This window comes from Haliotis asinina, chromosome 7 (assembly GCF_037392515.1).
Source record: "Haliotis asinina isolate JCU_RB_2024 chromosome 7, JCU_Hal_asi_v2, whole genome shotgun sequence".
Lineage (NCBI taxonomy): Eukaryota > Metazoa > Mollusca > Gastropoda > Lepetellida > Haliotidae > Haliotis > Haliotis asinina.
This window is the reverse complement of record NC_090286.1, coordinates 38,486,959-38,513,991: the sequence shown is the minus strand read 5'-3', so window position 1 is coordinate 38,513,991 and position 27,033 is coordinate 38,486,959. Positions and strand designations below refer to the sequence as shown.

At 38.2% G+C, this 27,033-nt stretch overlaps 2 protein-coding genes across 2 annotated transcripts; both read left to right on the top strand.

Annotated features, from left to right (window-relative positions):
- The first annotated feature begins 2,657 nt into the window (after window positions 1–2,657).
- On the top strand, window positions 2,658–11,616 carry LOC137291982 (neuroligin-4, X-linked-like). The gene is made up of 12 exons (XM_067823534.1): window positions 2,658–2,670; window positions 2,833–3,092; window positions 3,387–3,548; window positions 6,014–6,164; window positions 6,319–6,504; window positions 6,595–6,788; window positions 6,960–7,089; window positions 7,485–7,568; window positions 7,845–7,927; window positions 9,117–9,237; window positions 10,133–10,268; window positions 11,292–11,616. Exons 1-12 carry the CDS (start codon window positions 2,658–2,660, stop codon window positions 11,614–11,616), a joined length of 1,845 nt encoding a protein of 614 aa, XP_067679635.1.
- A 2,675-nt stretch (window positions 11,617–14,291) lies between these two features.
- Window positions 14,292–27,033, top strand: LOC137291981 (neuroligin-4, Y-linked-like). The gene is made up of 12 exons (XM_067823533.1): window positions 14,292–14,307; window positions 14,659–14,876; window positions 15,311–15,472; window positions 18,857–19,007; window positions 19,160–19,345; window positions 19,436–19,622; window positions 21,783–21,928; window positions 23,031–23,114; window positions 23,362–23,444; window positions 24,498–24,618; window positions 25,507–25,642; window positions 26,404–27,033. The coding sequence occupies exons 1-12, from the start codon at window positions 14,292–14,294 to the stop codon at window positions 26,726–26,728; spliced, it is 1,815 nt and encodes a 604-aa protein (XP_067679634.1). The 3' UTR covers window positions 26,729–27,033.

Sequence of the window (27,033 nt, the reverse complement as noted above, 5' to 3'; positions counted from 1 at the left end):
ATTAGCACTTCTTTCATGACGTAGCATTAAAGTTGATAATAGATGTCAAGGTCATCATTGACTTTATCATTAAACTCACTCATTGTATAAAACTTGTTGTAAATCCTCATTCATTACTCTTGATTGGATGAAATAGAAAACGATAATAATGTGTGTGCATTGGTATATTAAACATAGAAACACAACTCCAATGCTGCGTGCATATTTTTCAATATATGACTCGAACACACAACGCAAATTAAAGTAGACATTAGAAAATTATAATTTATATTATACCGCTAATTCATGAAGAGTGAAAACAGGCCTAGCCAAGCTGAAGTAAATCTGAATCAAAGAAAGTCTTGACAAGGCTTCTATTGTCCATCTTGAACTAGTAATTGTTCCTTGTTTAAGTTCATGTTGCACATTCTTATCGATCATGGTGTATCGACATATGACATAACGACACTACATGTAGTGCCATCACATACAATGGCCTGTAAATACTTGAAACCACAAACTGAGAGCATCACAGGCCATTTCACGAGCCCAAGGCACCATACCAACTGTAAATAGGGCCAAAGAAAATCAGTGCTTGGGATGCTACGCATCCTATTTCCAAAACCCATCTGAAAATATCTCTTCCTGGACTATTTATATATAAGTATGTACCTTTGTAGCGCTTTTCTCGGACACTTTAAAATAGCGTAACCATATCGCCACTTACTGTTAGATTTGGTATCTGTATTTGCTACTAGAATATTTTGAATCACAAAGATAATGAAAGATAAGAACATGTAGTTGTATAACTGCTTTATAACTGCAATGTAACAGATGCATAGCATTGTGGGTAAATCAATGAATACAACCTGTTATTATGAAATTTTTAAAAAAAACCCTAAATCTCTTTAAATTTAAAATGTACAGCGTTAACATTTATAACTTTAAAGAACCTTGAATACTGCCTCCAGAACAAAGCAAGAGTAGGCAAAGAAGACAAAAAGCAAGGGTTGATGGAACATTGTTACTTGTGTTTCTAGCTAAGGGCGAATCAATACTGGGAATTAGTTGTTTCCCCGTTGAGGAGGAGTAAGTTACCCAATAGTCCAACTATACAGGTGTCTGTAAATAATCAAGGGAAGATCAACACCATGGGCATAAGGGATACGATGACATGTGTCAACCAAGTCAGCGAACCAGACTACTGTATACCGTTAGTCACCTCTAAAGACAATCATAGGCAACTGAAGATAAATTTGAACCTGGATCGTCACGGGTCGTTGAAGAGGAGCAAGCAAATATTAACGTGTTAGGATCTACATGAAAACGTCTCATCTACTGCAATAAAGATGTTGACCATAAAACGTGTTCCTCTTCATCACACTAGCCTCAAAACGTCACTTAAAGAAGGCATTTACCGTGGTTGTTCATATCAGAAAATATAGTCGTTAATGTATGAATAGCGTGTTGTATATGGTAGTTTGATATTCTTTGAAATAACACAATTAATTATGAAATCTGATTGGTTCTTTTGGAAGTAATTATGAAATCTGATTGGTTCTTTTGGAAGTTACGAACACTCTCCGTCATAGACATGTCAAATATTGTAACATTACAATTGAGTTAAGCTGTGTCGAAGCAGAGACAAACGACAAAGGGCCCATATACTGAGGGATCACATGAAAGCACATGCGTCCATTTATGTTTTTCAGGTTTCGTCACAAGCTGTTTATTGTATAGTATGTGAAGATACCTGGAAAAACTAAGGGACCACTTGTGCTTTCACGTGATCCCTTATTTTTTCCCTCAGTATATATATCGTGGATGTTCTTGGATAAGAAAACGAGAGATTTAAGAATTTGTTCAGGCCACGACAGCAAGGCATCTATGTAAGCCAGACAGATACTTTTTGTCTATTCACTAATTGGACAGGACAGGCAAAATTATATCGATATGAAAATTTACAAACATTCGGCATAAGAAGTTTGCATTCCGCTAGAAAATCAAACATTTTTCGTTACAGTACACGCCGGTAGTACGTGAGTGAGTTAATATTTCAGCCAAGTCGTGACGAGAACAAGCAATTATCGTCGTAAACATCACTGTATTAAAAACCTAATCATGATAATGATAATTGTTATATTCTTAACTTCTTATATTGCGCTACACTCCACACCAAAGTGTTCCCAAAGCGCCAGCAGAGCTAGATATAACATGTTTACAAGCCATTTCCGATGAACAGGTAGGTCTTAAGATGGTTCTTGAAACAAGTCCGAGTTGGAGTTGACTTCAGTTCAAATGGTAGAGCGTTCCATTTAACGGCAACATTGTATGCGGATGATCTTCCGCTAGATCTCTTGAGCCTGATATTGGGGACCTTTAGTGTCATTTGATCACTGGAACGGAAAGTTCCTGTTGGGTCAGAGTCTTCTATTAGATTACACAGATACTGCGTCCGTTCACTGACCGTCAGCCAGTGAAGATACTTGAGTACTGGAGTGGTGTGAAACGACAAACAAACCCAAAACAAACCTGTAGATGATGAGCAATAAAATTACTAGAGTATCTTAAATAAGATGAAACTAACATGTGATCACACAACGATATTATTACAGAGGACAATAGAATATAAAAATATAGGGTATGGATCGCCAACAACTATCATCATACTAGGGACCATGGGAACTGACAGTGAACTTGCTACCTACATGGATTCTGCCTGGATAGATCGGCAGTAGGTACATACTATTTGATATAATTGTCACATTAGTAGCGTTCCAGTCCAAATGACCTAGTTGTAATGTTTACTGGCACTGCATCAACAAGCGTCTCCATCAGCAGTCTTAATGTAAGCTGAGTCAGGGAGCACCACTGGGGAGATATCGAAGATTCCGGTATCCAGCTTAAAGATGTCTTCCTTTTGGAGAAGGTTTGTCAGTGTTTCCTGTTTGGCATCAATAGTGATTGCATTTGAAGCTGAGGATTTCGTGGTACGGGATACCCTTTATGGTCGGATCAGAGGCACTGTTAAGACTGTGCTGGGTTCGAAGAAGGTTGAACGATACTTCAGCATCCCCTATGCAACACCTCCTGTAGGAGAACTCCGGTTTGAGGTGAGATGTACAACATGTGTTTGTATGACATGACCCAAGGGCACTTCATGAGGTTATATAGTATTACACTTTCCAATTTTTCGCCCGAATGGTATGAGTGCTTACATTCATGTTTCGCGTTGGGTGCCATGATAACATTTCTGACCACTATCTCTTACTAATGGCATTTAAAGCAAAATCTGTTTGTTGTGATGTTTAGAATGATTGATGGATTGATTCATAACATTAAAGAAAACGAAGACTTTGCCAGTTCTACTGTCAGAACAAAGCTTCGCACCGATATTTGTTCCACAGAACCCTGAGAAACCCACTACATGGACAGGTGTACGAAACACAACGGTGCTTCCCCCTGCTTGTCCACAGACATCATCACAATGGGATTACGTGTATTCACACCGTCCTGGATTCAGTAACAGCAACGAAGACTGTCTATACATGAACTTGTATGTTCCGCAGGTATGTTAACATAATGAGTATCAATGATCTTGGGTCAAGGATTCTCTTTCAAATGAAAACAGAATATAAGGAAAACTATATATTTACCTTAAGTCCCAACATAACGGATCGGTTGACATTTGAGTGTTGTAACATAATGTCCAGTCTGTGAAGCAATGACTGCATGACATCAAATAATAGATTCCTGAAAGGTAGATAGGGTCATGACTTGACAAGATATCAACTAACTAACTAACGAACTAACTAACTAACTAACTAACTAACTAACTAACTAACTAACTAAAGCATGTCCTGTGAACCTGCAAAACGCAAATGCCACTGTCTGACTACAGCCAAGAAGAGTGACATTTGCAAATTTTAAGACAGTAATCCTTTAGTCACGTTAGCCCATATCAGTAGGCGTTTTGTGAAATCTAAAGGTAACTGGGTGAAACTTACAGACATTAAACCGACGAAACAGACTGTGCTCACAGACTCCCTTACTACGTATTGTTGTAGTTACAATACGTCTCCTACCATCACGTCCTTGACCTTTCTTCAGTCAGTCTTATGTATCAACAATAGATAAGTAATTCATATACACAGACACATATATATATATATATATATAGTTAAATGATCACAGTTAAAATGTCACCTTAAATATCTTACATCTGAAATGACATAAAATGTAAATAACCATAACACAATATAACCATTATATGCATGCATCACTGCATATACTGTTTCAGCTAACTTGACATCAAATGATGCTGAAAATAAAGACTGTGTGTTTACTGAGACAGAAATGTTACGCGATATAGAAACGATGTAAAAAGATGCATGTAACATTCAACCCCATTCGCATCACACGCACAGATACACAAAAACAGACACAGACACAGACACAGACACAGATACACACACACACGGGCAGACAGACACACACACACACACACACACACATTTGCTTTCCTAATGCATATTGTTACGGTTAAGAATTTGGCAGTGACAAAAGGTGTAAGAAACCCCCAGTGAACCAGCAAAACAGAACAAAGACAAGCCTAAAACATTCAAATTTTGTATTAAGGCAAAGAGAGCAAGTCATACAAAGTTACAAGGAAATTTCACAATACCGATTTCAAATACAATACAAGTGAGGCAAAATGTAAGGTCTTACTGTGAGAGAGAAACAGTTATGCAGAATGTAACATGGCGAGCTGTCTGACAGCAGTTTCAGGCGATGATGTATACTCCAGTGAATGTGTGTGTCCGTCTCCGCACGGCAACTAGCTTCTAAATTATACATTCAGTCATTTCCTGAAAATTCGAGCACATACGACCACCGCCAGTCACGTGGAATGCCCTGGAATAGTCTCCCGGTAGTAAACAAATAGGAAGTCAAGGGCAGATAACTCCAACTTCTGGAAAGCCTCCTGCCGAAATCCTAAAATTGCTGAACACCTATTATACGAAATGTAATCCATCATAATTATTATTCAAAACACTAAACGTTGTGACCCAATAATAATATTTATTTAATTAATAACAAAATATACAGAAATTAATCACTCGTAACAATATGCATTTCTGTTGTTTTTTATCAGTGGTGAAATTAAAACTAGTACTTTTTTTGCCAGTGAAATGTAGTTTGTTAATCATCATGTCTTCTCTTGGATAATGCATTTTTTTTGTTTGCGACTAGTTATACAATTACATTTTATCTAAGAATGAAGATTTTTATGGATATCATCTTCTTTATGTGAGAACACAACGTTTCGGAGTTAATGCTTACTCGTTCATCAGGTGATTGAGAAAGGGATATAGAGGTGTATTTATATGTACAGGTAAAACAATAACAAAGTAACAAGTGGAATGAGTTAGCGAAAGCTGGAAGCCAGTATAAAGAAGCACTGATAGGAAGCCGACAGTTATGATAACAATGATGGAAACCAATGGTAATGCATTACAGATGATAGGATATGTTTACATAACACAGATACGGGGTAAGGACGATGTACATGATTGGGGATAAGGATGGAAGCCAATGGTGATACATTAGGCATGACTGGATGATGTTACATAACACACGATAGGGGGTGAGCATGTTTACATGAGGGTTGATGATGTACAAACACAAGTAGGTAAGGATGTACTCGGGTAGATTGGCTATACATGAATTACATAGATAGAATGTACACAGATAGATGAGATTAATTTATCAATAAGTCCCTAAGTCAATAAGGCACTTGGTAGGTACACTCTTTGGTCGCGGTTGATGGCTGGTTTCTGTCTCCGGATCTCGATGGCCTCTTGCAGTTTCCTTTGGCGCCAGTTGTTGTTGTTGGTAGATGAAGGAGTAAGCATTAACTCCGAAACGTTGTGTTCTCACATATAGAAGTTGATATCCATAAAAATCTTCATTCTTATGTATTTTCACTTCTAAATGACATTCAAAGACTTGATACGTTTTATCTGTTGTCAAGATTGCAGAAGATGACGGTAAGATGGCGGCCCTTGTTCACATCCATGGTGGCAGCAACTTGGTTGGCATGGGAGCCATGTTAGATATGGACATCCTCGCAGCACAAGGGGAGATCATCGTCATCAATTTTAACTACAGACTAGGTGCTCTCGGTTTGTAAAAGTATAGAATGTTTACTTATCATAAAGCACTGGTAATGATACTGTAAACCTTAAGCATGAACGTATTGTGGAGCTCATTCTTACCTCCTTATTTAACTATTCAGGGAATATCTAACATTTCAAAACTCTCAGTTGTATATTACAGGTTTTCTAAGTGGTGGAAAGCCGGAGTTTCCAGGAAACTATGGTCTGCTGGACCAGACTGCAGCACTGCAATGGGTTTCTCAAAATATTCATTTCTTTGGAGGTGATCCAAACAAGGTTACCGTCGAAGGGCACAGCGCAGGGGCCGCTGATGTTGGTTACCATATTGTGTCACCCTTGTCAAAAGGTAAATATCAGACACAAAGATACTTGCGCATCGTAAGGATTTCAATATCTTTTTACGTATTGCACTGAAAATTCAAATGATCAATTTCAGGATTATTCCGTTTTGCCATCATACAAAGTGGATCACCAACAGCCCCTTGGGCATTCCAATCGAATCATCGAAAGATTCTTGCCAAGTTCAGTGAAGATCTCGGCTGCGACAGTTCCAATGATATGCAGAAACTTAAGCAGTGCCTGAAGTCTAAGAAATGGAGAGACATAAGGGACAGACCTTACCGTCATAAAGTGAGTTTTGCGATGACCTTTGTATGCGGCTTTTCACAAATGTAATGTTATGCAATATTAATATTTTGTCGTTGCATTATGTTCAATACAAACAGTTTTGTCATGAACTACCTCTTCGTCTGATGTTTGTCCGAATCATAAAAGTCTATAAAAGGTTTTTTGAATTTCCAGTGTGCTCCTTCGGGCATGTGTTTGTCCCCGGTAATTGACGGATTCTTTGTAGAAAAGCACGCAGACATTCTGTTTAAAGAGGCTGAACTTAATGGTGAAGCCTTTATGGCTGGAATAACAAGGGATGAAGGTACGGTGTTAGATGACTAGATGGTGATCAAGTCTATAAACAGATGGTCAATACATGTCCTGGAATCCTAGCATTTGTGTGTTTTCCTAAATTTCGTGGATCAGCAGACACTAAACAAAAAGGACCCGCAAAGGTTTTCAGACACTTGAACAAAAATTGTAAATTCTAGAACAATTCAAGGACGAAGGAACTGTTTACATGTTTTACTTGATTAGTGAATTTCAATTTTACGTGATTGTATTGAAAACAAGATTAAAAACGATCATGTAATATATTTAAAAAAGCGACCTCCCACTGGCTGAGCATGACATGTTACCTTTTTTCACAAATACTTGAATGATACTATTCTATCTAAAGGCATTAATGATATATACGTGTGCTGTTTCATATTTTAGGAAGGTTTCCTGGTATGATACACCGAACTATGTTGGTAACGCCAAATAATGTGAAACAGTTTATTAACAATGACTTTGATTTGGGTGAGTATCTCATATAACGATTGATATCTTTCAAACTAATTTGCATTGAACAGTGAATAATAATAATGTTACATATGGGTCTTAAAGCGATGATATACAATCGCATGCTTTTATTTCGCTTACAAACGTTTTACTCTATACTAATATTGGCATTTCTTATTATCTTATTATTTCTTATTAGTATTATCACATGATAAACCACATGATTGTTGAATGTAGAGTGTGTATAAATAATATATTATTACAGATGCAATTCAGTTCGGTTGCTCGTTCCAGTGACAAGCAGTGTCGTTGCTCACGAGTACTACCCTTGGAATGACCCACTGGACATACAGGCTACTCTTTTCGCATTCGGTGATGTAAGTGTGAGCTAAGACTTTAAGAAAGGTAGCCACATATCCCTTGACCAAAAGAGCCCATTAACTATTTCTCTACTGTGAGTTTATCGTGGTTCTTATTCATTCGTTGTAATCCACAAACGTTAACCAAAGTCAGAATCTGAACCTGAACATGGGTGAAGGAACGAGGGAGGGTGGGGAGAGGGCATAATGTTTAGGGATATCAGAAGGAGGTGTTTGCTGTTTGTGTTTCAGTACCAGAATCTCCTTTCTTGATTCACCACATTCATATTCTGTGTCCAAAACTTGGATAGTCTGTTGTCAAGAAAACACTGTCTTAGATTGATATAATTCAAATCGTGTGATGCATAGTATCTATACAGGGAAGAAATGCAGCGACTCTTCTATTCTCTACGCAGAAGTTATTTTTCTGTCCATCAAAAGTTGATACTCACCTAAAGCACTCACTGTCTGTATGTATATATGGTTACATCGAAGATGAATTTCTACACTATCTTGGAGAATCAGCTGCATACCTTTTGCAGATGAATTGGATATGCAAACATCGTGCTTATAAACAGCTGCGTTTTGGTGTAACGTTTTTTGCTATGAAGTTGACGGTTTTCACTGCAGTTCACCATTCTTGAACTCATGACAATAATCTTTTCAGCGTTGTGGAAACAGTACCTTTGAAACAGTATGGATTAGTTTGCAAAATCTAGTTTAGAACAGGTGGCTTAAGTAAGTGACTACATTTATACAAGTGAGTCTAAACCCCTCACGATAAGCATAGTTGTAACCATTTCATTACAGAGAAAATAAATTAAGTGGAAACTTACGGGATCGGGTGTTCAAGCACACTCACTTGGTTGACACATATGATAGTATCCCAACTGCGTAGAGCAGTGCTCACATTGTTGGTTACTTGTCTGATCCAGACTCTATTATTTATAGCTGAGCGCGGCATTAAACAACAAATAGACAATCAAACCATACCCAGACAGCGCCTACCCTTTTGCATGTCTTCCAAGTATAGGCTTTCGACTAACGCAAATTAGTCAAAAATGGTCACTTATATTTATCTGTCGAAAGGGGTTTAATGCCGTAATTACATGATTAAATTTTGGGCTATACACATTGATTTGACAGGGTTCTACGGAAAGCCTTGGGAAATTGTTCATGTATATTGTTTGTTCCTTCTAACCTCTAGATTTGGGGCGATAATGACATAGCTGCTCCAACCTTCGAAATAGCAACACGACTCGCTGCCAGGACGGACAACGTCTACTTTTATTCATTTGATTATGCATCACCGTCTGCCAAATTCCAAAGTATGTACACTGTTGACATTCATGTTGGTAGGTGAGGGGTGTTTATTGGCTTTTCAGTGGCATATGATTGTATTTGTAAAATATGAATTATGATGAATATTCGTCATGCGGGTGAGCGTCAGTGTAAGTGTTTCTGTGATTCACTGAAAAATATATTATAATGTGAACAGTTTAAGCCATGAGATTAGAACAAGAAATTACAGAAGTTACGGAATGTATGTACAATCTTTAAAAAAATAACTAAATTAAAAAATAAAGAAAGAAAAAAATGAAAAATAAAACAAAAAGAAAGAAAAGGTGCAAAACCCATTTTCAGAAGTATATTGCTTTAGTTAAGAGCAATTATTTTACATAATTTTATTGGTAAAAAGAGTGAAAATATTTTACCAACCCAGCAGCAGCCTCTGTTACTGTGTTTTTGTTTACTTGAGACCTCAAGGTGACTTCAAAGTCAGTACTTTGTACGTCCATTGACAATTAGTTTTGTTTCCACCGGCGGCACTGATTCGTGGCTTGATGATGTTCCGCTTTTCCAGGCAAAGACGAATGACAATATTCAACTCAACGGTTGCCTTTTACTGATGATCGGTCAATACCACATGCTTTTTCGCTTACTGGCGCGTGCATTTTGCCTTGCATGATTTCTTAGTCACGTTTTGGCCATTATATTTCTATAGACGCTTCTAAAAACTGTTGCGCTTTGTCGAGGAGCTGTTTACAATCAAAGAAAGATGCAACAGCACATATGTATTGTTTTCGCCGCAGCTACGTCCCCGAAATCCTCTCAATCACTTATGCCTTTCCTATTTCTTGCAGAATGTAGATAACACAACACGTATATGTCCTTTTGATTAGCTAAATCTTGGATCAGATACTATTTTGTTTCTACCTGCAGCTGTTGTTCATGGACGAGACTTGTTCTATCTGTTCGGCTGTCCTTTCTCTGGGCACCCCCTGTACAACTATATTGAAGAAGATCGTGAGGTCAGCAAAGTCTTCATGAACATGTGGGTCAACTTCGTCAAGACAGGGTGAGGAAATGACCTCCAATTGAAACTGCATTGCAGCCTTTTCTCCCACCAAGGCTTTAAAACTGCGTCGTCTCCTCTACTTGCGTCTCATTCACAGAAACTTTATGTTTGTACTGGTAAACACATAAAAGATGATCCACGACCTGACAAATGACCCCAATTTGCATACTTGGGAACGCCCCACAAAAACGATCCACTTGAAACAAGAGGGAGACATGTTGTCTGATAAATATCGAGAAGTTCATTTTCCCCGTGCGTTTCACTCATGAATTGTCATAGCACACTCGATTTGGGAACAGGTACAATCCCAACGAATAGAATCAACACAATATACTGAGCAAATATGTATAGGACCACCGATCCATTTCACGAAGCAAATGACATTTTCCTGGGCTTTTTAAAACAAAATTGTTGAATTTCTAAAATGCTTGTCAATGCCCCAATCATCTATTTGTCTTCGTCTTAACTAAAGGTTAGCGTGGAATATCAGTATCTTATGCCTGAAATTGCAGTCTTATCATTCGAAGTATGCGGTGTTGATTTCATGTCACGGTTAGCATGTATTGCACGTGCATAATCGTCAAGCTACCTGTAGCAGCCAAGTGTACTAGCCCAATTCGTTGTACCGCCTCTCTTGTCACAAATGCGTTTAGTGCGCAGGATCATCTAATATGTCTAGCAGTAGTTACAGTAAATTAAATCACCATTATTGTATCGCAGCCAGATGCAATACAAAATACTATTTACAGCACAGTGTCGCGTGTCAGGCCGTTAAGAAAATGGCTTCATAAGTAGTTTCTCTTATCCATATGTTTCTGCTTATCCTTTCGTTGGTGACTCTGATGTTGACATACATGTAGTGTGAGGTGGAACATGCATGAAGTCCCTGGTGTGACAGTTGAGGGAATAAGCATGATGAATATGTGACTAACACTAAAAACTTTGCATTAAAGTTGATAACAGACGTCAATGAATGCATGAATGAACATTACGTGAACATTAAGTGCACTTAATTATTTTAAGGAAACCTTCGTCAACTGTGGAAAGTGATCCAGTATACTTCCAACAGTTTGATAGCGAGAATCAAGCATACATGAAAATTGATGCCGTTGGCCGAAAGGGAGCGATAAAGACAGCATACAAGCCTCGGGCTCGTCAGATGGCTTTCTGGAATAATGTGCTGCCACAGATTATTACTCTGCAATCAAACAGGACACAAACTGAAAAAGAAAAGTACGGTATATTAACCTGGAGTTTGGCCATTGTGAGTGGAATATTGTTTCTGTGTGTCATCGCAAGTGCAACGTTTCTAATACGAAAGCATCGTTTTTATACACAAGCAAACTAAAAGTCAGTAGTATGCTAATATGATGTGATTGCTTGCATGCTTTCAACGGATATAAAATTATTACTTTGATCACTTGCGCTGATGGTTTATTTGTGACTGTGGAGGACATCTGTGTCTGTCATCCCTCTGTCTGACGGTGTAATGATACGTCTCCTGACTTCGTTTTCTCATATTTGTTTTCCACACAGTATAGTGTCACAAAAGGTTAATATGGATAGAAAAGACTTCAATGAAAAACACATACCCTTTCAATGTAGACACTCTGGTCTGCCATAGTTCTTCGGACAGACTTTAAAATATGATGTCACTATATTGCCTTCCGTTACCTCAATGTGTAACTGTTGCATTTACTGTTCATGATATTTGAATGAACATCATACGAGCATGCCAAATTAATGGCCCACCATCCTCACTCTTCCCTTCCCCAGAAATTCAAGGAAGAGATCACGGTTACTTTCTTGGGGTACCTCTGCAAACGTGGTTGAATAAGTGTGATTCATTAATTTATGTAGTTGATCCACAAATTGTAACCATTAAACAAACGGTAATTAGAAGAAAAATATGATAATTCAGCCTATATTAACTATTTGGACTTCAACTATAGGTTATATATATGGTGCATTTTTCAATAATGAGTGAGGATGGAAAGACCACTGTTTAAATTTCCACATTCATAGGAAATCTGTGAGCGATATGGCTGAAATAAATTCGGGAACGTGCGGTATATGTCAAACAGAAAATTGTATATGTCAAATAGAAAATTGCATCGGGCATATTTTTCACTGATGCATCAAATTTGGATATTTCCTGCACGTCTACCATAAAATTTCTTGAAGCTTTATTGAGGCCTTGAATGCTGTAACCTTGATCAAACAACTTCTGAGGAAGAGTGGAATAGTGCTCATTGAAATCCTGATAAACATAGCACACTCGATTGTACATCAGAAGCTGTGAAATGTAAACACAAGGGTTGGAGCTGTTGGAATATTGCTCGACATGAAAGGGAAGCTGACAAGTGGAAAGTTGAAATCATCCCTTTTGTCATACAGCCTTGTGGAATGTGGAGACTTTTTTCACTCTGAATCTTTATGCAGAGATCTGAATATGACATAGTTGAAGCGGTCTCGTGTAGTTCTGGTGGATAAATCAGTAAAAGGGAATTGCCTATTTGAACAGGAGTGGTAATCTGAATTGCTGGTAATTGAACTATGTTAAATCATCGATGTGCCTGAAGCTTAAACCTTGTCAACCAAGTCTGATTTTGCCACCCGAAGCAGAAATTCAGATTCATAAGGATAAAAAATATGAAAAAGAAAATGCCCAAAAAGCAGATAACCTATAAAATCAACATAAATATGATTAAATGAATCCAAAAATAACTAAAAAGTTCGGTAAAGAGAGGAGCACATTTGGTGTTCATGTGAAAGGCTACTTCTTGGCGAAATGTTTCACCCTCTAGTTTCACAAAATCCAGCATTTCATATTTTGTTTTCTCGGTGCACTTTAAATGACATTTGCTTCCACTGTTCACAAATTGTCTGGACTTCTGACGATAGATATGTATCTATAGCTTTGTTCGCCTATTCGTTTTACATCAGCCCATCAATCAAGTTACCAAATGATTCCTCATGTTTGTAATGTGGGATAGTGGTATACGATGTTGAAAATCGAATGTTCTGGCAGAATGGTATTCGGTCTGTTTCTCAGATTCTAAAATGTAAGCAAATCTTTTGAGTATTTGAGAATCCACATGGTATTAATTCCACTGTCAAACATTTTCTGGGAATATCGAGAAAGTCCTTGATAGTATCAAGGATTATGGTTAATCTGTAACCGGGAGTTACACTCTCGGTTTAGAATGATGTTTTAGTGTTAATTTAAATGTTAATTAAAATAATTTTGTACATTATAATTTATGTGAGTTAGCAAGTGTACATGAATTGTGTGTTATAAATATAAAAGAAATTGTACATGAGGACTGGGAGCGCAGATAGTAAGGGATTTTGGTAATTAACTGATTGTCCGAACTCGCTTGACATCGGGCAGTCTTACTAGCCTTGGGGTTATGTCTATATCAGTAAAGACAGAGTACGTTATCATTGGAAGGGGGAATATAAACGGAGAATTGATAAAATGGACAAGGGGTGATGTAGTGAGGGATTAGTAGGACCAATTGACATGGGAAATGAGATACAAATTGTGTTTTTTGTCATTTCTATAAGCCTTGATAGTTTACCAAGACTTAAGAAGCAGGTATAGAGGTTGACAATTAAAAGGACAGTCCAGCGATGTGTAATGTTTTTACAATTGTAGGTTGATAGATTATAGACTTTGGTGATAGGAGGACTGGGATAAAACTAGAGGGAAAAGTTAGATTCGGGGAGACGGTTTGCGGGCCTAAGTTAGACGGTCAGAGGTCGCTGCACTCCCAAAGATTCAGGATTGCTTACAGTAGGTTTGTAAAGTACCTGAATAGTCTTCTATATAACCGTTGATGAAAACTTCGATAAACCACTAGACGATCTACAAGAGACTTGGCTCTTTGTTCGTGTTTCGAAACCACTTGAACACGAAGCCCAAACGAAGAACCGGGTTACAAATCTCCGCGACAATGATCTGGTTGGACATTTGCTAGAACCAGTAATTTGTAGTTTGGAATCCTGTACAAAAGAGGAATGGACGTGTCTTCAGGTTTGAGAGTCCTGTGTTTAGCCAAACACATTTTACCAACAAATGTCATTTAAGGATGCAGAAAGCACAATCAGCCATGTTTTGTTTAATCTTCTGCCTGTTCAAGCAATATACAGCAATATATCTAAAGGAGAGTTTACAAGCATTTGGAATAAGTAATATGCAATGCGCTAGAATATCACAATAAAAACCCGTTCTTAGTTATTTGAATATAACATTAGGTGTAATTGCCACATTACTTGTGCACTGACCTATTTGTTATGTTTGTGGCATTGCATCAGCGAGAGTATATCACTCTCAGCAGTCTTAATGTGAACTGAGTCAGAGAGGTCTATCGTGAACGTATTAAAGGTTCCAGTATCCAGATGCATTCCTTTTGGAGAGTGTTTATGTGTGTTTCCTGTTTGGCAGCAATAGTGATTACGTTTGAAAATGAGGAATTCGTGGTACGGAATACCCGTTATGGTCGGGTCAGAGGCACTGTTAAAACTGTGCTGGGTTCCAAGAAGGTTGAACGATACCTGAGCATTCCCTATGCAGCACCTCCTGTAGGAGAACTCCGGTTTGAGGTGAGATGTAAAACAGGTATATGTATAAGATGATCTATGTAATACCATCACTATTTCATAAACATTAATAGTAAAGTGGTTTTAATTAATCTTCCCATACTTCTTCAGGTTTGGAATATTTCTTTTTTCACCTTCCTCCGAAATCGTATGTGTGTAAGTTTCATTTATGGTCCTCGTTATGTGAGTTGATAACAGTTTAACCACTATCGGCTACTAATCACATCTGAAGCAAAATCCTTTTGTTATGATGTTTTGAATAATGTTTTGAATAGTGACGACGGATTCAGTGTGTATCCGTCTACATCTCCCTTAAAGATGTCTTGCATACTTTCATAACTTTCAAGAAAACAAATCTGTCAAAATTACAAATGTGAAAATGACATTATGAATACAGGGTAGGCATGTTCAGGGAACATATCGATTTTATTCTACAGAACCCTGAGAAACCCTCTACATGGAAAGGTACACGAAACACGACTGTGCTTCCTCCTGCCTGTCCCCAGGTATACTCGCTATGGGATTACGTGTATTTACACCGTCCTGGATTCAATGACAGTGACGAAGACTGTTTATACATGAACTTATATGTTCCGCAGGTATGTTCACATGATCACAATCGTCACAGTTATAAAGCTGATCTTGGGTCAAGGTTTCCTTTAGAATGAAAACAGAAAGTACGGGAAAATATTTACCTCACGTCTGAGCACAAACGTAATAGATTTCTTGAAATTTGAACGTCGTAACAAAAAGACTAGTCTGTGAAGTAATGACAATATCAAATAATAGATTCCTTAGAGGTAGATACCATCATGACTTGAGAAGATGGCAGTTGGTTGATGTTTAAAACAGCACTATGCAATATTCTAGACATATCGCGGCAACCTTAACTTTGTTTTGGGCTTGTTTGAAATACTGACATACAGTGTGATGATTTGGTGATTGCCTACGCAATATGAAAAATAGTCAGCATGATATAACTACTCATGAACATTCTTAATACACTTTCTTAAAAATACTCTGACGAAGTTTCAGACCACAAAGCCACCTTGAATGTTTTGTTTGTTTTTGAATCTAAAATGACACATAATTGCATTAATATTTCTTCCAGGGCTTGTTTGAATTTTCTGAAGTATCACTAAATATCAGCAAGCTTTGAAACAATAAAAAGAAACAATATTGACATGAAATATTTGGTTGTATCCCCTGACGATATCCGAAATAACACACACATTCTGTGCAAGCATCAGTGCATATGCTGCTACATCCAACTTGACATGAAAACATGCTGCAGGTAAGGACGTGTGTTCAGTAAAACAGAATAGTGCTACTCATCCACACAATCTCTTTTCTATGACATCCCGAAAGTCCCGGAGTAGAATAGCCCTTCAGCAACCCATGCTTGCCATAAAAGGCGACTCTGGTTGTCATAAGAGGCGACTAACGGGATTGCGTGCTCAGGTTCGGTGACTTGGTTGACACATGTCATTGGTTCCCAATTGCGCAGATCGATGCTCATGTTCTTGGTCACTGAATTGTCTGGTCCAGACTCGGTTATTTACAGACCACCGCCATGTAGCTGAAATATTGCTGAGTGCAGCGTAAAACCAAACTCACTCACTCGCTCATTCCGAAAAAAGCAGGTAACTCAAATAGCTTCAGCTGTGTAGGTATCATGTCATTGTGGCCATGGGTGTGAGAATGTTTTTCATTACTTCCATGAATGTCCACTGTATACTATTCACAGAAATAAATTTTTAAAATCTTTAGAAAATATGACTGACTGGTATTAATCTTACCTCACATGGCAATTCATTCCTCTCAGTTATTGAAAATTAGAATGGTTTCAAATGTGTACACATCTATATCTCAAATATAAAGTTTTTTTCTCAGTGACTTCTGTTGTACATAGCCTTGTCTATCACTTATGTAAATTGCTGATGAATTGTGCAAGGGGTTTTCTAAAATAGATAACTTGTGTCGAATACTTTTCTTTTATGAATAAAACATGGCAATTCATTCCTCTCAGTTACTGAAAATTAGAATGGTTTCAAATGTGTACACATCTATATCTCTAATAAAAAGTTTTTTTCTCAGTGACTTCTGTTGTACATAGCCTTGTCTATCACTTATGTAAATTGCTGATGAATTGTGCAAGGGGTTATCTAAAATAGATAACTTGTGTCCAATACTTTTCTTTAATGAATAAAATGAGTTTCAATTATCAAACTCAATCAAACCTTTCAGTGCCAAATGTATTTCCACATTCAATAGTAACTAATAATATAATCAGTTTTGATTTTACAAGCAATCACACTTCTCAGTAACAAACCAGCTCCAGACTCACCCTACTTTACTTGCAAGACAGTGGACTGCTCCATTATACCCGTAGGTGTTAACCTAATTAACCTTCTAGTGCAGTGGGTGTTCATCGAGTGTCTGTCATATAGGTATCTGTCAGGTGGGAGATAACCGTTGTCTATCCCCACCCTCATCCACTCCACCCGTATACCCACCAACTCTTGCTTTCCTGATGCATATGCCTTTCTCTTCAGATTGGAATATATTTTACCCGTGATTGAATTAAGTAGTACGTTTCAGTTAATGAAATGTATTTGTAAACCGCCAAACACGATTCAGCAAAGTGTTTCATCCACTGTTATGGATAAATAATCTAACAGAGTCAAACATAAAAGCAGTGTAAATGGACCTGATGTTTAATATTTGTTTTTCATGACAGTAGTTAGATATAATCTTCTAAAAATGAAACTTGACCTGCCCTTTTGGAATGTATATAACTGTTTAAAACATGACGTCATTGTTCATTTACGGTAAATTCATCATTTTACAAATTTCCAACTCATGGTTATCCAAGACTATCAAAACCACGTGGTCAGAGTAAAATGTGAGTATCGGGTCTCATCATCATGAGCATCGATGACCCATACAAGAAAGGAGATGTTGAACGCTGTCTTGAGGATTGTTTTGACTCTTTGTGAAGCACCGTGTGCATTTCTTGTAGTGTCTGGGGTGGCGGTTTATCCCTTAGATGTTCAAAGGGGCATAAATTGGATGACTAGGCCAAGGTAACAATTGAACATTGTTTTGCTGGAGGATGTGTTGTCAAAAGTGCCAGATGTAGCGATCCTGGGCGGAGGTGGTAACTCTAGGTGGACATGACCTTGGTCTGTCATTAACACTCCCATTGTTGTTGTATCGGGTTCAGAGGTTTGAGATGGTCTGCCTGGACACGTTGAAGTGCTTTGCCATGTCATGCTGCGACGACCGTCCTTGTAAACGACCGATAGCCTGACTTAATTCTCTTCTCGTCTAAAGTAGTTTAGTGGAACACATCGGCGTGGTGGCTAGCATGCTGGCTACTCACGCCAAAGACCAAGGTTCTAATTTCGGCGGAGACACCCAAAAGTTGTGACCTGTGTCTCATATGCTGTGTCCCTGTGCAAGACACTTCTCTACATTGCACTCAGTCCATACAGCTGTTACAAATGGGTACACGAGAAGCGGATGTATACCTGTACGGTCGCGCTTAGCACTCAGTAGCAACTTTGAACGTACAATTTCAGTCAGGGTAATACATAGTAATATAACGCCACACAGCAGTATACTAGGCGCAAAAATTATCATTATTAATTATTATATAATATTTGTTTAAAGCAATGCATGTGGAGTACTATTCAAGTGGCTATTTAAGAGCTACTGTCAAGGCTTCAGCACAGGGTGATACAAAATTATATGATACACATTTCATGAAAAGTGCGTTTTAGCCATTCACTACAGACATGATTGTATCGTTACGTTTTTGTGCAGTGGTTCCGTTTTGAAACGTTTGTCGTTGGTAACCATTACCCCTTACTTTGGGATTCGGCATGGATTGGTTTGTGTCAGATATTTTCCTAAAACTCAAATTAATCCAATTTGTCATGTTTTTTGAAGAGTATTATACTATTATATCTGTTCTCAAGATTGAAGAAAGTGACGGTAAGATGGCGGTCCTTGTACACGTCCACGGGGGAAGCAACGTGGTTGGCATGGGAGCCATGTTAGATATGGACATCTTGGCAGCACAAGGGGGGATCATCGTCATTAATTTTAATTACAGACTAGGTGCTCTCGGTATGTACAAATCTTGAATGTTTACCTTCCTAAAGCACTGGCAATGATACTGTAAACCTTAAGGATGAACGTATTGTGGAGCTCATACTGTCCTCATGTTTACGTATTCCGGGAATGTTTAACATTTCAGAACTGTCAGTTGTATGTTACAGGTTTTCTAAGTGGTGGACAACCGGAGTTTCCAGGAAATTATGGTCTGCTGGACCAGACTGCAGCACTACGATGGGTTTCTCAAAATATTCATTTCTTTGGGGGTGATCCAAACAAGGTTTCCATTGAAGGGCACAGCGCAGGGGCCGCAGATGTTGGCTACCATATTGTGTCACCATTGTCTAAAGGTACATATCAGACACTAAGATATTAGCGCATTGTAAGGGTCTTAATATCTTTTTACGTACTGAACTGAAAATTCGGATGATCAATTTCAGGATTATTTCGTTTCGCCATCATACAAAGTGGATCACCAACATCCCCTTGGGCATTCCAATCTCAACATCGGAAGCTTCTTACCTGGTTCAGCGAACATCTCGGTTGCAACAGTTCCATGGAACTGCAGACGCTTAAGCAGTGCCTAAAGACTGTGACATGGAGGGACATAACGGAAAGAGTTCACATGCCTAAGGTGGGTTTTCTATGTTTATAAAGGTAATGTTATGTAATGTTAATATTCTTTCTGGGAGAGACTTAAAGATCACATAATAATACTCTAGGGGGTGCAAATGCATAAATCACTCATTGACATCGTTATAAATGAAACCCCGTCATTAAAACTGCTCATTTCGATCTTTAATTACCTGAAATCGACCTTTTTTACAACAGTGCACAATTCTCAGCCGCAAACGAAATTTCAACCAATCTTCGTGACGTAAAAGTAGATATAAATGTGAGGGTCTATGCAGAATTCATCTACATTTCAGTGGGTAAACTATTTTGTTTACAGGTTTGTACAAACCTGAAATCGCAACAAATGAGAAATGAAAGCTATATGTTCTCACAATCTACTATCATTTAGTTTTGTCTCCTGCTTTGCCCAGTTGAGGCTATACAGCAATGTGAAAAACATGAAACGATACATTATGTTTTCGTATATTAGACTGTTCGTATATTAGACTGTTCCCATCACTTGGGAAATCTGCAGATGAATTATAATATATATATCACTCGTTTTTGTGGATATTTGATGGATACATTCTTCGAACAAGGTAATAGCCTGACATTGCTCCTATAATTTTAATTTGTTTTAATTTTAACATTGGTATTCTGTTTTTATTAAGTTGTCGTAGCTTTCAACAGAATCATTGTTTTCGTCGTGAAGTGTAATGATACAGATGACATACACTAGGGCGTGCGTGCCAATTAAGGTTATGATTCATATAGGCAAACTATAAAATGTCTTGATATTACATTCCTGTTATACATTCGCAGATCGCTTCTTTTTATTAAGTTTCAAAATGCATACAAGTATGATTATAAAGTAATTAGGATTATGAGACCAAATATAAAGAAGTATATTGACAAGTGTCTACATACTGGTGAGTGAACTTTTACAAACCAAGTGAATTTAGCAAGTGAAGAAATTTATCGCGCAGTATTTTCACTTTGACCCCGACCTCGCTTACGTTATGTTAGAGGTTGTGTCATGCAAACTCCATTTTGGTCATGATTCAAATACGTATTTAACTACTAGTAAAAAGTAGTTTTTATTTTCTAACTTAATAAAAAAAACCATAATCTCATTAATTCAAATGGACTTTAGTCCGTGACTTCACGATTTTCAAAAATGGCGGCGCCCTGTCTGAGGATACATGCTATTTAAGTTTGTTTTCACCGACTTACAAAATCAAAATTACTTTTCACTGGTAGTAAAATATGTACTTTATTGATGGACATTAGGATTTTGCATGACATTGCTTATAACATAACAATTTTAATCTTGGAAGCGAGGCGGGGGGTCGATATAACATTACTTCGGATCATATTCTCGATTTGACCAGTCTCGCTTCCGAGGAAGAAAGCGTTATATTCATGCAAAATCCTTTTGGTCAGCAATGTGAAGTAATCAGTCTTTATTTAATTTATGAACTCGATGAAACTTGAACTCCATTCTCTATTCTGGAACCGTGGTAGGTGGCGAACCATCCGATTTGGTATATACCACAGGCTTCCACAACGCTCGTTTCGCACACACAAACAACCAATTTAAGCACAAACTACGGGGTCCGGTGGAAACCTGTGGATAGTGACACCATCACCCCAAGGAGCAATTGACGGCAACACAACAATTCGGCATGTCTTTGGTGACGTCGAGAAATCAGCAAAATGATGAGCTTCCTACACATTTTCTATACATTTAACTGAAAATCGTTCCTCCTATGACGTCACTGCAAGGCCCTGGCGAGTTACGTAACCTGTCTGTGGTTTCGTTTGCGGGCGAGAGAGAAGCAGACGGCCTTTTAGCAACTTTTGATGGTTTTCATTAACCACAAGTTTTTTGTTTTTGTTTTTGAAAAATGGTGTTCCGTTTATGACTAGCCAGAAAATTTTCATATGCAGTGGTAAAAAGAGTTTCCCCCAAATGAGTTTATTCGTTCTTTAAGGGATGGATCTTATAGGTCTAAATTGAGTTTTGCGATGACCTTGGTATGCGCCTGTTCACAAATGTAGTGTTATACAATGTTAATGTCCTTTCGTTGCATATGTTCCATACAGAGAGTTTTGTCATGAACTATACATTTTCGTCTGATGTTTGTCAAGTTTATAAAAATCTTTTAAAAGTTTTATGAATTTCCAGTGTGCTCCGTTGGGCACGTGTTTGTCCCCGACAATTGACGGATTCTTTGTGGAAAATTACGCGGACCATCTGTTTAAAGAGAGTGAACTGAATGGGGAAGCCTTTATGGCTGGAATAACACGGGATGAAGGTACGGTGCTACATGGTTAGATGGTTGTCAGATATATCGACTGACCGGGAAAAGAAAGTATTCCAAAAATTACAATTTCTCAAATTCTAACGGAACATTTTTGTAGGCAATTTACACGCTGAAACATGCTGTAGCAGCGTCGCAAGTTTATACCTGCAGTAAAATTCACGTGCACGTCGTTAATTAAGCGTCTGAGCGGTAAATTGTATAAACCATGATTTGGGGCCTCTGTCAGGGTTTTTCATGCATTAAGGGTATAAAAGTTAGAGTGCAGTATGGAAAAGAAAATCACCACAGATATGCCAAGACTATCAGCAGTTGAATGTAAGAGGGCTGATGGGGTCAACACGTCAACGTTGCAAGAACCTTCGACTGCACCCGTATAGCCATGTCTAGATAGATGCAACGTTACACGCAGACAGGCCAGACACAGGACAGACCAAGAAGTGGAAGGCATTTGAGAAATTTATACCTGAGAAACCGTCCCTGACGGTAACGTCATCAGCGGCGAATACCCTTGGTCGCCATGTCAGTCGATACACTGTCGTCTTCGGGTAGCAGGCATTAGGTCTAGAGCCTGCAGGCCCTTCAAAGGACAGATGTTGACCCCTGAACACAGACGTCACAGAGTGCGTTGGCCCCGTGTTGTTCGTCGTTAGCAGCGACGAGAGGAACAACATGAACGGACGTTCTGTAGTGGTCAATGACAATCACCTCTTGAAAACCTTGTATACTTTCTTTTGTCGGTCAGTTTGCAGTTGATTGCCATGCTAAGTCCTGTAATTTAGATAACATTAGAGTATTTCTGCTAAATATCGTGGATCAGCAGACGCTGAATCCATTTTAAACCCGCAAAGGCTTTCAGATATTTCAGCAAAATACAAGAACCAAGAAACTGTTTATATAATTTACTTGATTAGTCACTTTGTTTTTTACCCGATGGTATTAAAACAAAATTTAAAACGCTTATGTAATATTTAAAAAAAAGCGATCAGTCATTGGCTGAGCAGGAAAAACTCACTTTTTCACCAATACCTGCATGATGTGATTCAATCTAGAGGCACTAATGATTTACATATGTGTTGATTCTATCATCCTTTAGGGAGGTTTCCTGGTATGGTTGGTCCCACTACCTTGGTAACGCCAAAAAGTGTGAAACGGTTTATTAACAATAATGTCGATTTGGGTACGTATCACACATAAAATTCAAATATGTTTTAACATTTATGTGCTGAATAAAACGTTCCTGATATTTTGCCCATATCTCTTAAAATGATATACAACCGTCTTGACCGAAAACGGGTTGATAATGTTCTGTACCGAACGCAGAGTCATGATGTTGTTCACGTTTCAAAATATATGTAACCATATTTGTATTTGTTTGTGTAGTAATCGTAATCTTTACACTTAAAACTGAGTTACTCCATTTTCAGTTACAAGCAGTGTCATTGCACACGAGTACTACCCTTGGAATGATCCTCTGGACAGAAAGGCTACTCTTTTTGCATTCGGTGATGTAAGTGTGCGCTTAATCTTTAAGAAAGGATCGCACATATCCCTTTAGCACAAGAACCCAACCATTTGTCTACTGTGGCTTTATCGTTGTTCTTATTCGTTCGTTCCAATCAACGTTACCCAAATAAAATGACACATTCATCGTATTCCAATTGCGTGTCGATGCTCACACTTTTGATCACCTGTTTGATCCCGTCTCGATTATTTACAGGCCGTCGCTGGAATATACCTGAGTGCGGCTTTAAACAACAAACAGCCAAACAAACCATAACAAGACAGCTCTTACGTTATTGTTTATCTTACCTAACACATAAATGTTGTTTTCTGACTAAGCGCACTTCTATTAGTATCAGTGTACCCCACTTACAAACGAGATACAATTGCAATGGCAATTCGATACTTCGTGGTAGTACTTCCTTATCTCGAATAACATTGAAGCACGCATGATGCACGGAAATTGCCGAATCGATGGGAGGCAAATCACTCTAATTTTTTTTCTGTCGTCTGACAAATCTTGCGATGGCTACGAAAGAATTTGCCTCGCATTCCAATTAATAAGTTTTGACGAAAAGGTTCAAATGTAGTCCTTGTGAATAATAAGAAGTGGAGTTACACAGAGGCGATTTTACAAAGAAAATAGCTTTGCGGAAAAAAAACAGAAAAATGTAAGATTCGAATCGGTTGAATCGCACAAATTGGCTGAAGTGTACGTTCCGATATCTATGCTTCAAACAGCTGAAAGTTAACATAGATGTTTTCGGTAAGATAAAAAAGTATGTTCTCTGGTCCCTCGGGACCCATGGTTTGGCGTACTCTCAATGTTTCCTTATGTTCCCTGAGCCCGAAGGCACCCCCACGTGACCAGTGAACAACGTATAATGTCTTCCACGTATAGGCTTGCGACTAAAGCGAAGTAGTCAAAATTGGTCAAACCTGTTACAAATATCTGGATTGTATACAACATATTTTTAAATACACCCATTGATATTTCAGGGTTCTACTCGAATTCAGGGTAGATTATCGGGTTATATTGCCTGCTGTTTCTCTCCTCCAGATTTGGGGCGATAATGACATAGCTGCCCCTACCTTCCATATAGCTACACGTCTCGCTGCCAGGACGGACAACGTCTACTTTTATTCTTTTGATTATGCATCACCATCTGCCGAAGTGGAAAGTACGTATGTTATTGACATCCATGTTGTTTGGTCGAGATGTATATTTGCTTTTCAGCATCATGTGATTGTGACAGTAACATGTGAATGATTATGGATAGTACGAGTGTGAATGTCAGAGTAAGTTTTGTAAGTGATTAGGCTTTAAAACCGCATTCAAATACACCTATACACGTACAACCCACGAGTAAGTGAGTGAGTTTAGTTTTATGTCGGTTTTAGCAATATTTCGACAAGTAACACTGTAAGTGGACTTTTAGACATGTTACCCATTTTTATGGTGGGTATCAAACCTAGGTCTTTGGCGTCATAAGCCAAGATGCAAGGCTGTTGACAAATTTGGACACAAAACATATATTTGGGGTGCCAAGATGCAAGGTATTTTTGTAGTTAAGTTTGGTTGGTTGTTGAGAGGTGTACATTAGTTTTTCAGTGGCACCGAGAGAGAGAGAGAGAGAGAGAGAGAGAGAGAGAGAGAGAGAGAGAGAGAGAGAGAGAGAGAGAGAGAGAGAGAGAGAGCATGTGTGAATGAAATAGTGATCAGGCTGTAACATCGGAGTATGATGTATGATATGATATCCCACATGATTGGCACTATACGCCATCCATTTTGTGAACAAATTGACAACACAACTGGTAGAAGTAAGGATTATTTCAAATAGTTTTATTGCACATTGTGTTATCCTCTCTTAACTGTGAATAACTTCTCTACAATAACATTATTACATTTGAAAGACATCCATTTACCTGTTTGCTAATAGTTCACGGTTATGTTTGAGATGAGTTTCTGAATCATGGTGATGCCCTAAATCGTGCTTTCTGATCAGCAAAATTAAGATATCTTGGACGAATCTCATTCCGACCGAACGCTATTTTTTATATACCTGTAGCAGTCGTTCATGGACGAGATCTGTTCTACCTGTTCGGTTGTCCTTTCTCTGGGCATCCCCTATACAACTATACGGAGGAAGATCGTCAGGTCAGTCAAGTCTTCATGAACATGTGGACCAACTTCGTCAAGACGGGGTGAGGAAAAGACCTACCGAAGGTTTCAAAATGCGGATTCTCCTCTTTGCTTCATTTACAAATATCTCATATGACTCATATTTCGCTGACTTGGTTGACACATGGCGTCGTGTACCGATTGCGTACATCGATGTTCATGATGTTGATCACTGGATTGTCTCGTCCACACTCGATTATTTACAGACCGTCACCATCCGTTAAGGATTGTTATTTAAATCACTAGTATTGTGCCACATGTTTTATTTCTGTCAACATAACAGTGCCGTTGTGTTAAGTCGTGGAGAAAGTGGCTTCCGCTTTTCCTTCGTCGGCAAATTTCCGATGCTGATACACGTACATGTATGGAGAGGGTCTCTCTTGTGACAGTGTAGGATAATTAACATAATACATAAGTTACTAGCATTCATAAAGTTGCATTAAATTTGATAGTATTATGGATGCCTGCATGAACTAATGGTTCATTGTAACATGTGAAGATTACATGACTCCTCCTTTCCCGGAAGTAATAGATAGAAAAACAAGGGCAGATAATGTCTGCTGCCAGAATCTTAAAAATGCTGACCATCTATTAAAACGAAATGTGATCCATCATAATTATTATTCAAAACACTAAACATTGTGACCCAATAATAATTATTACGTAATTAATATCAAAATATACAGAAACTACTCACTCGTAACAACTTTTATAAACTAATGGTTCATTGTAACGTGAAGATTATGTGACTCCTCCTTTCCTATAAACGCGTTTATTTTTGTAGGAAGCCTTCGTCAACTGTCAAAACCAACCGAGTATACTTCCAACAGTTTGATAGCGAGGTTCAAGCATACATGAAAATCAGTGTTGTTGGTGGAAGGGGAACAATAAAGACAGCATACAAGCCTCGGGCTCGTCAGATGGCTTTCTGGAATAATGTGCTGCCACAGATTATTGCTCTCCAGTCAAACAGGACACAAACTGGAAAAGAAAAGTACGGTATATTAACCTGGAGTTTGGCCATTGTGAGTGGAATATTGTTTCTGTGTGTCATTGCAAGTACAGTGTTTCTGATACGAAAGCACCGCCATTATTCACAGCCAAACTGAAAGTTAATAGTGTACTATAATGTACACTGCATTCTCTCAACGGATATAAAAATATTACTTTGATTTCTTGCGCTGATGGTTTTTTTGTCACTGAAAGGCATCGTTGAATCATTTGTGTGTTATCTCTATGTCTGTTCTCGTAGCTTTTGCCTTAGTATTTTCTCATAAATAATTTCCACACAGTTAAGTGACCAGATCTCTATGTACACAAGCGGACACCACCACAATATAGCATCCATGGTTTCTGGACTGTGAAATGTCACCAAAGGTTTATGTGTTAAGTGAAGAATAAAAAATACGACATA

Bases quoted from the DNA above. Each gene is read 5' to 3' on its own strand.
- LOC137291982 (XM_067823534.1), top strand. The intron at 7,569-7,844 runs GTGAGTATCTCA...TGCTCGTTCCAG, and splicing joins TAACAATGACTTTGATTTGG to TGACAAGCAGTGTCGTTGCT. The intron at 10,269-11,291 runs GTGAGGAAATGA...AATTATTTTAAG, and splicing joins GTCAACTTCGTCAAGACAGG to GAAACCTTCGTCAACTGTGG.
- LOC137291981 (XM_067823533.1), top strand. The intron at 19,008-19,159 runs GTATGTACAAAT...TGTATGTTACAG, and splicing joins TTACAGACTAGGTGCTCTCG to GTTTTCTAAGTGGTGGACAA. The intron at 19,346-19,435 runs GTACATATCAGA...GATCAATTTCAG, and splicing joins TGTGTCACCATTGTCTAAAG to GATTATTTCGTTTCGCCATC.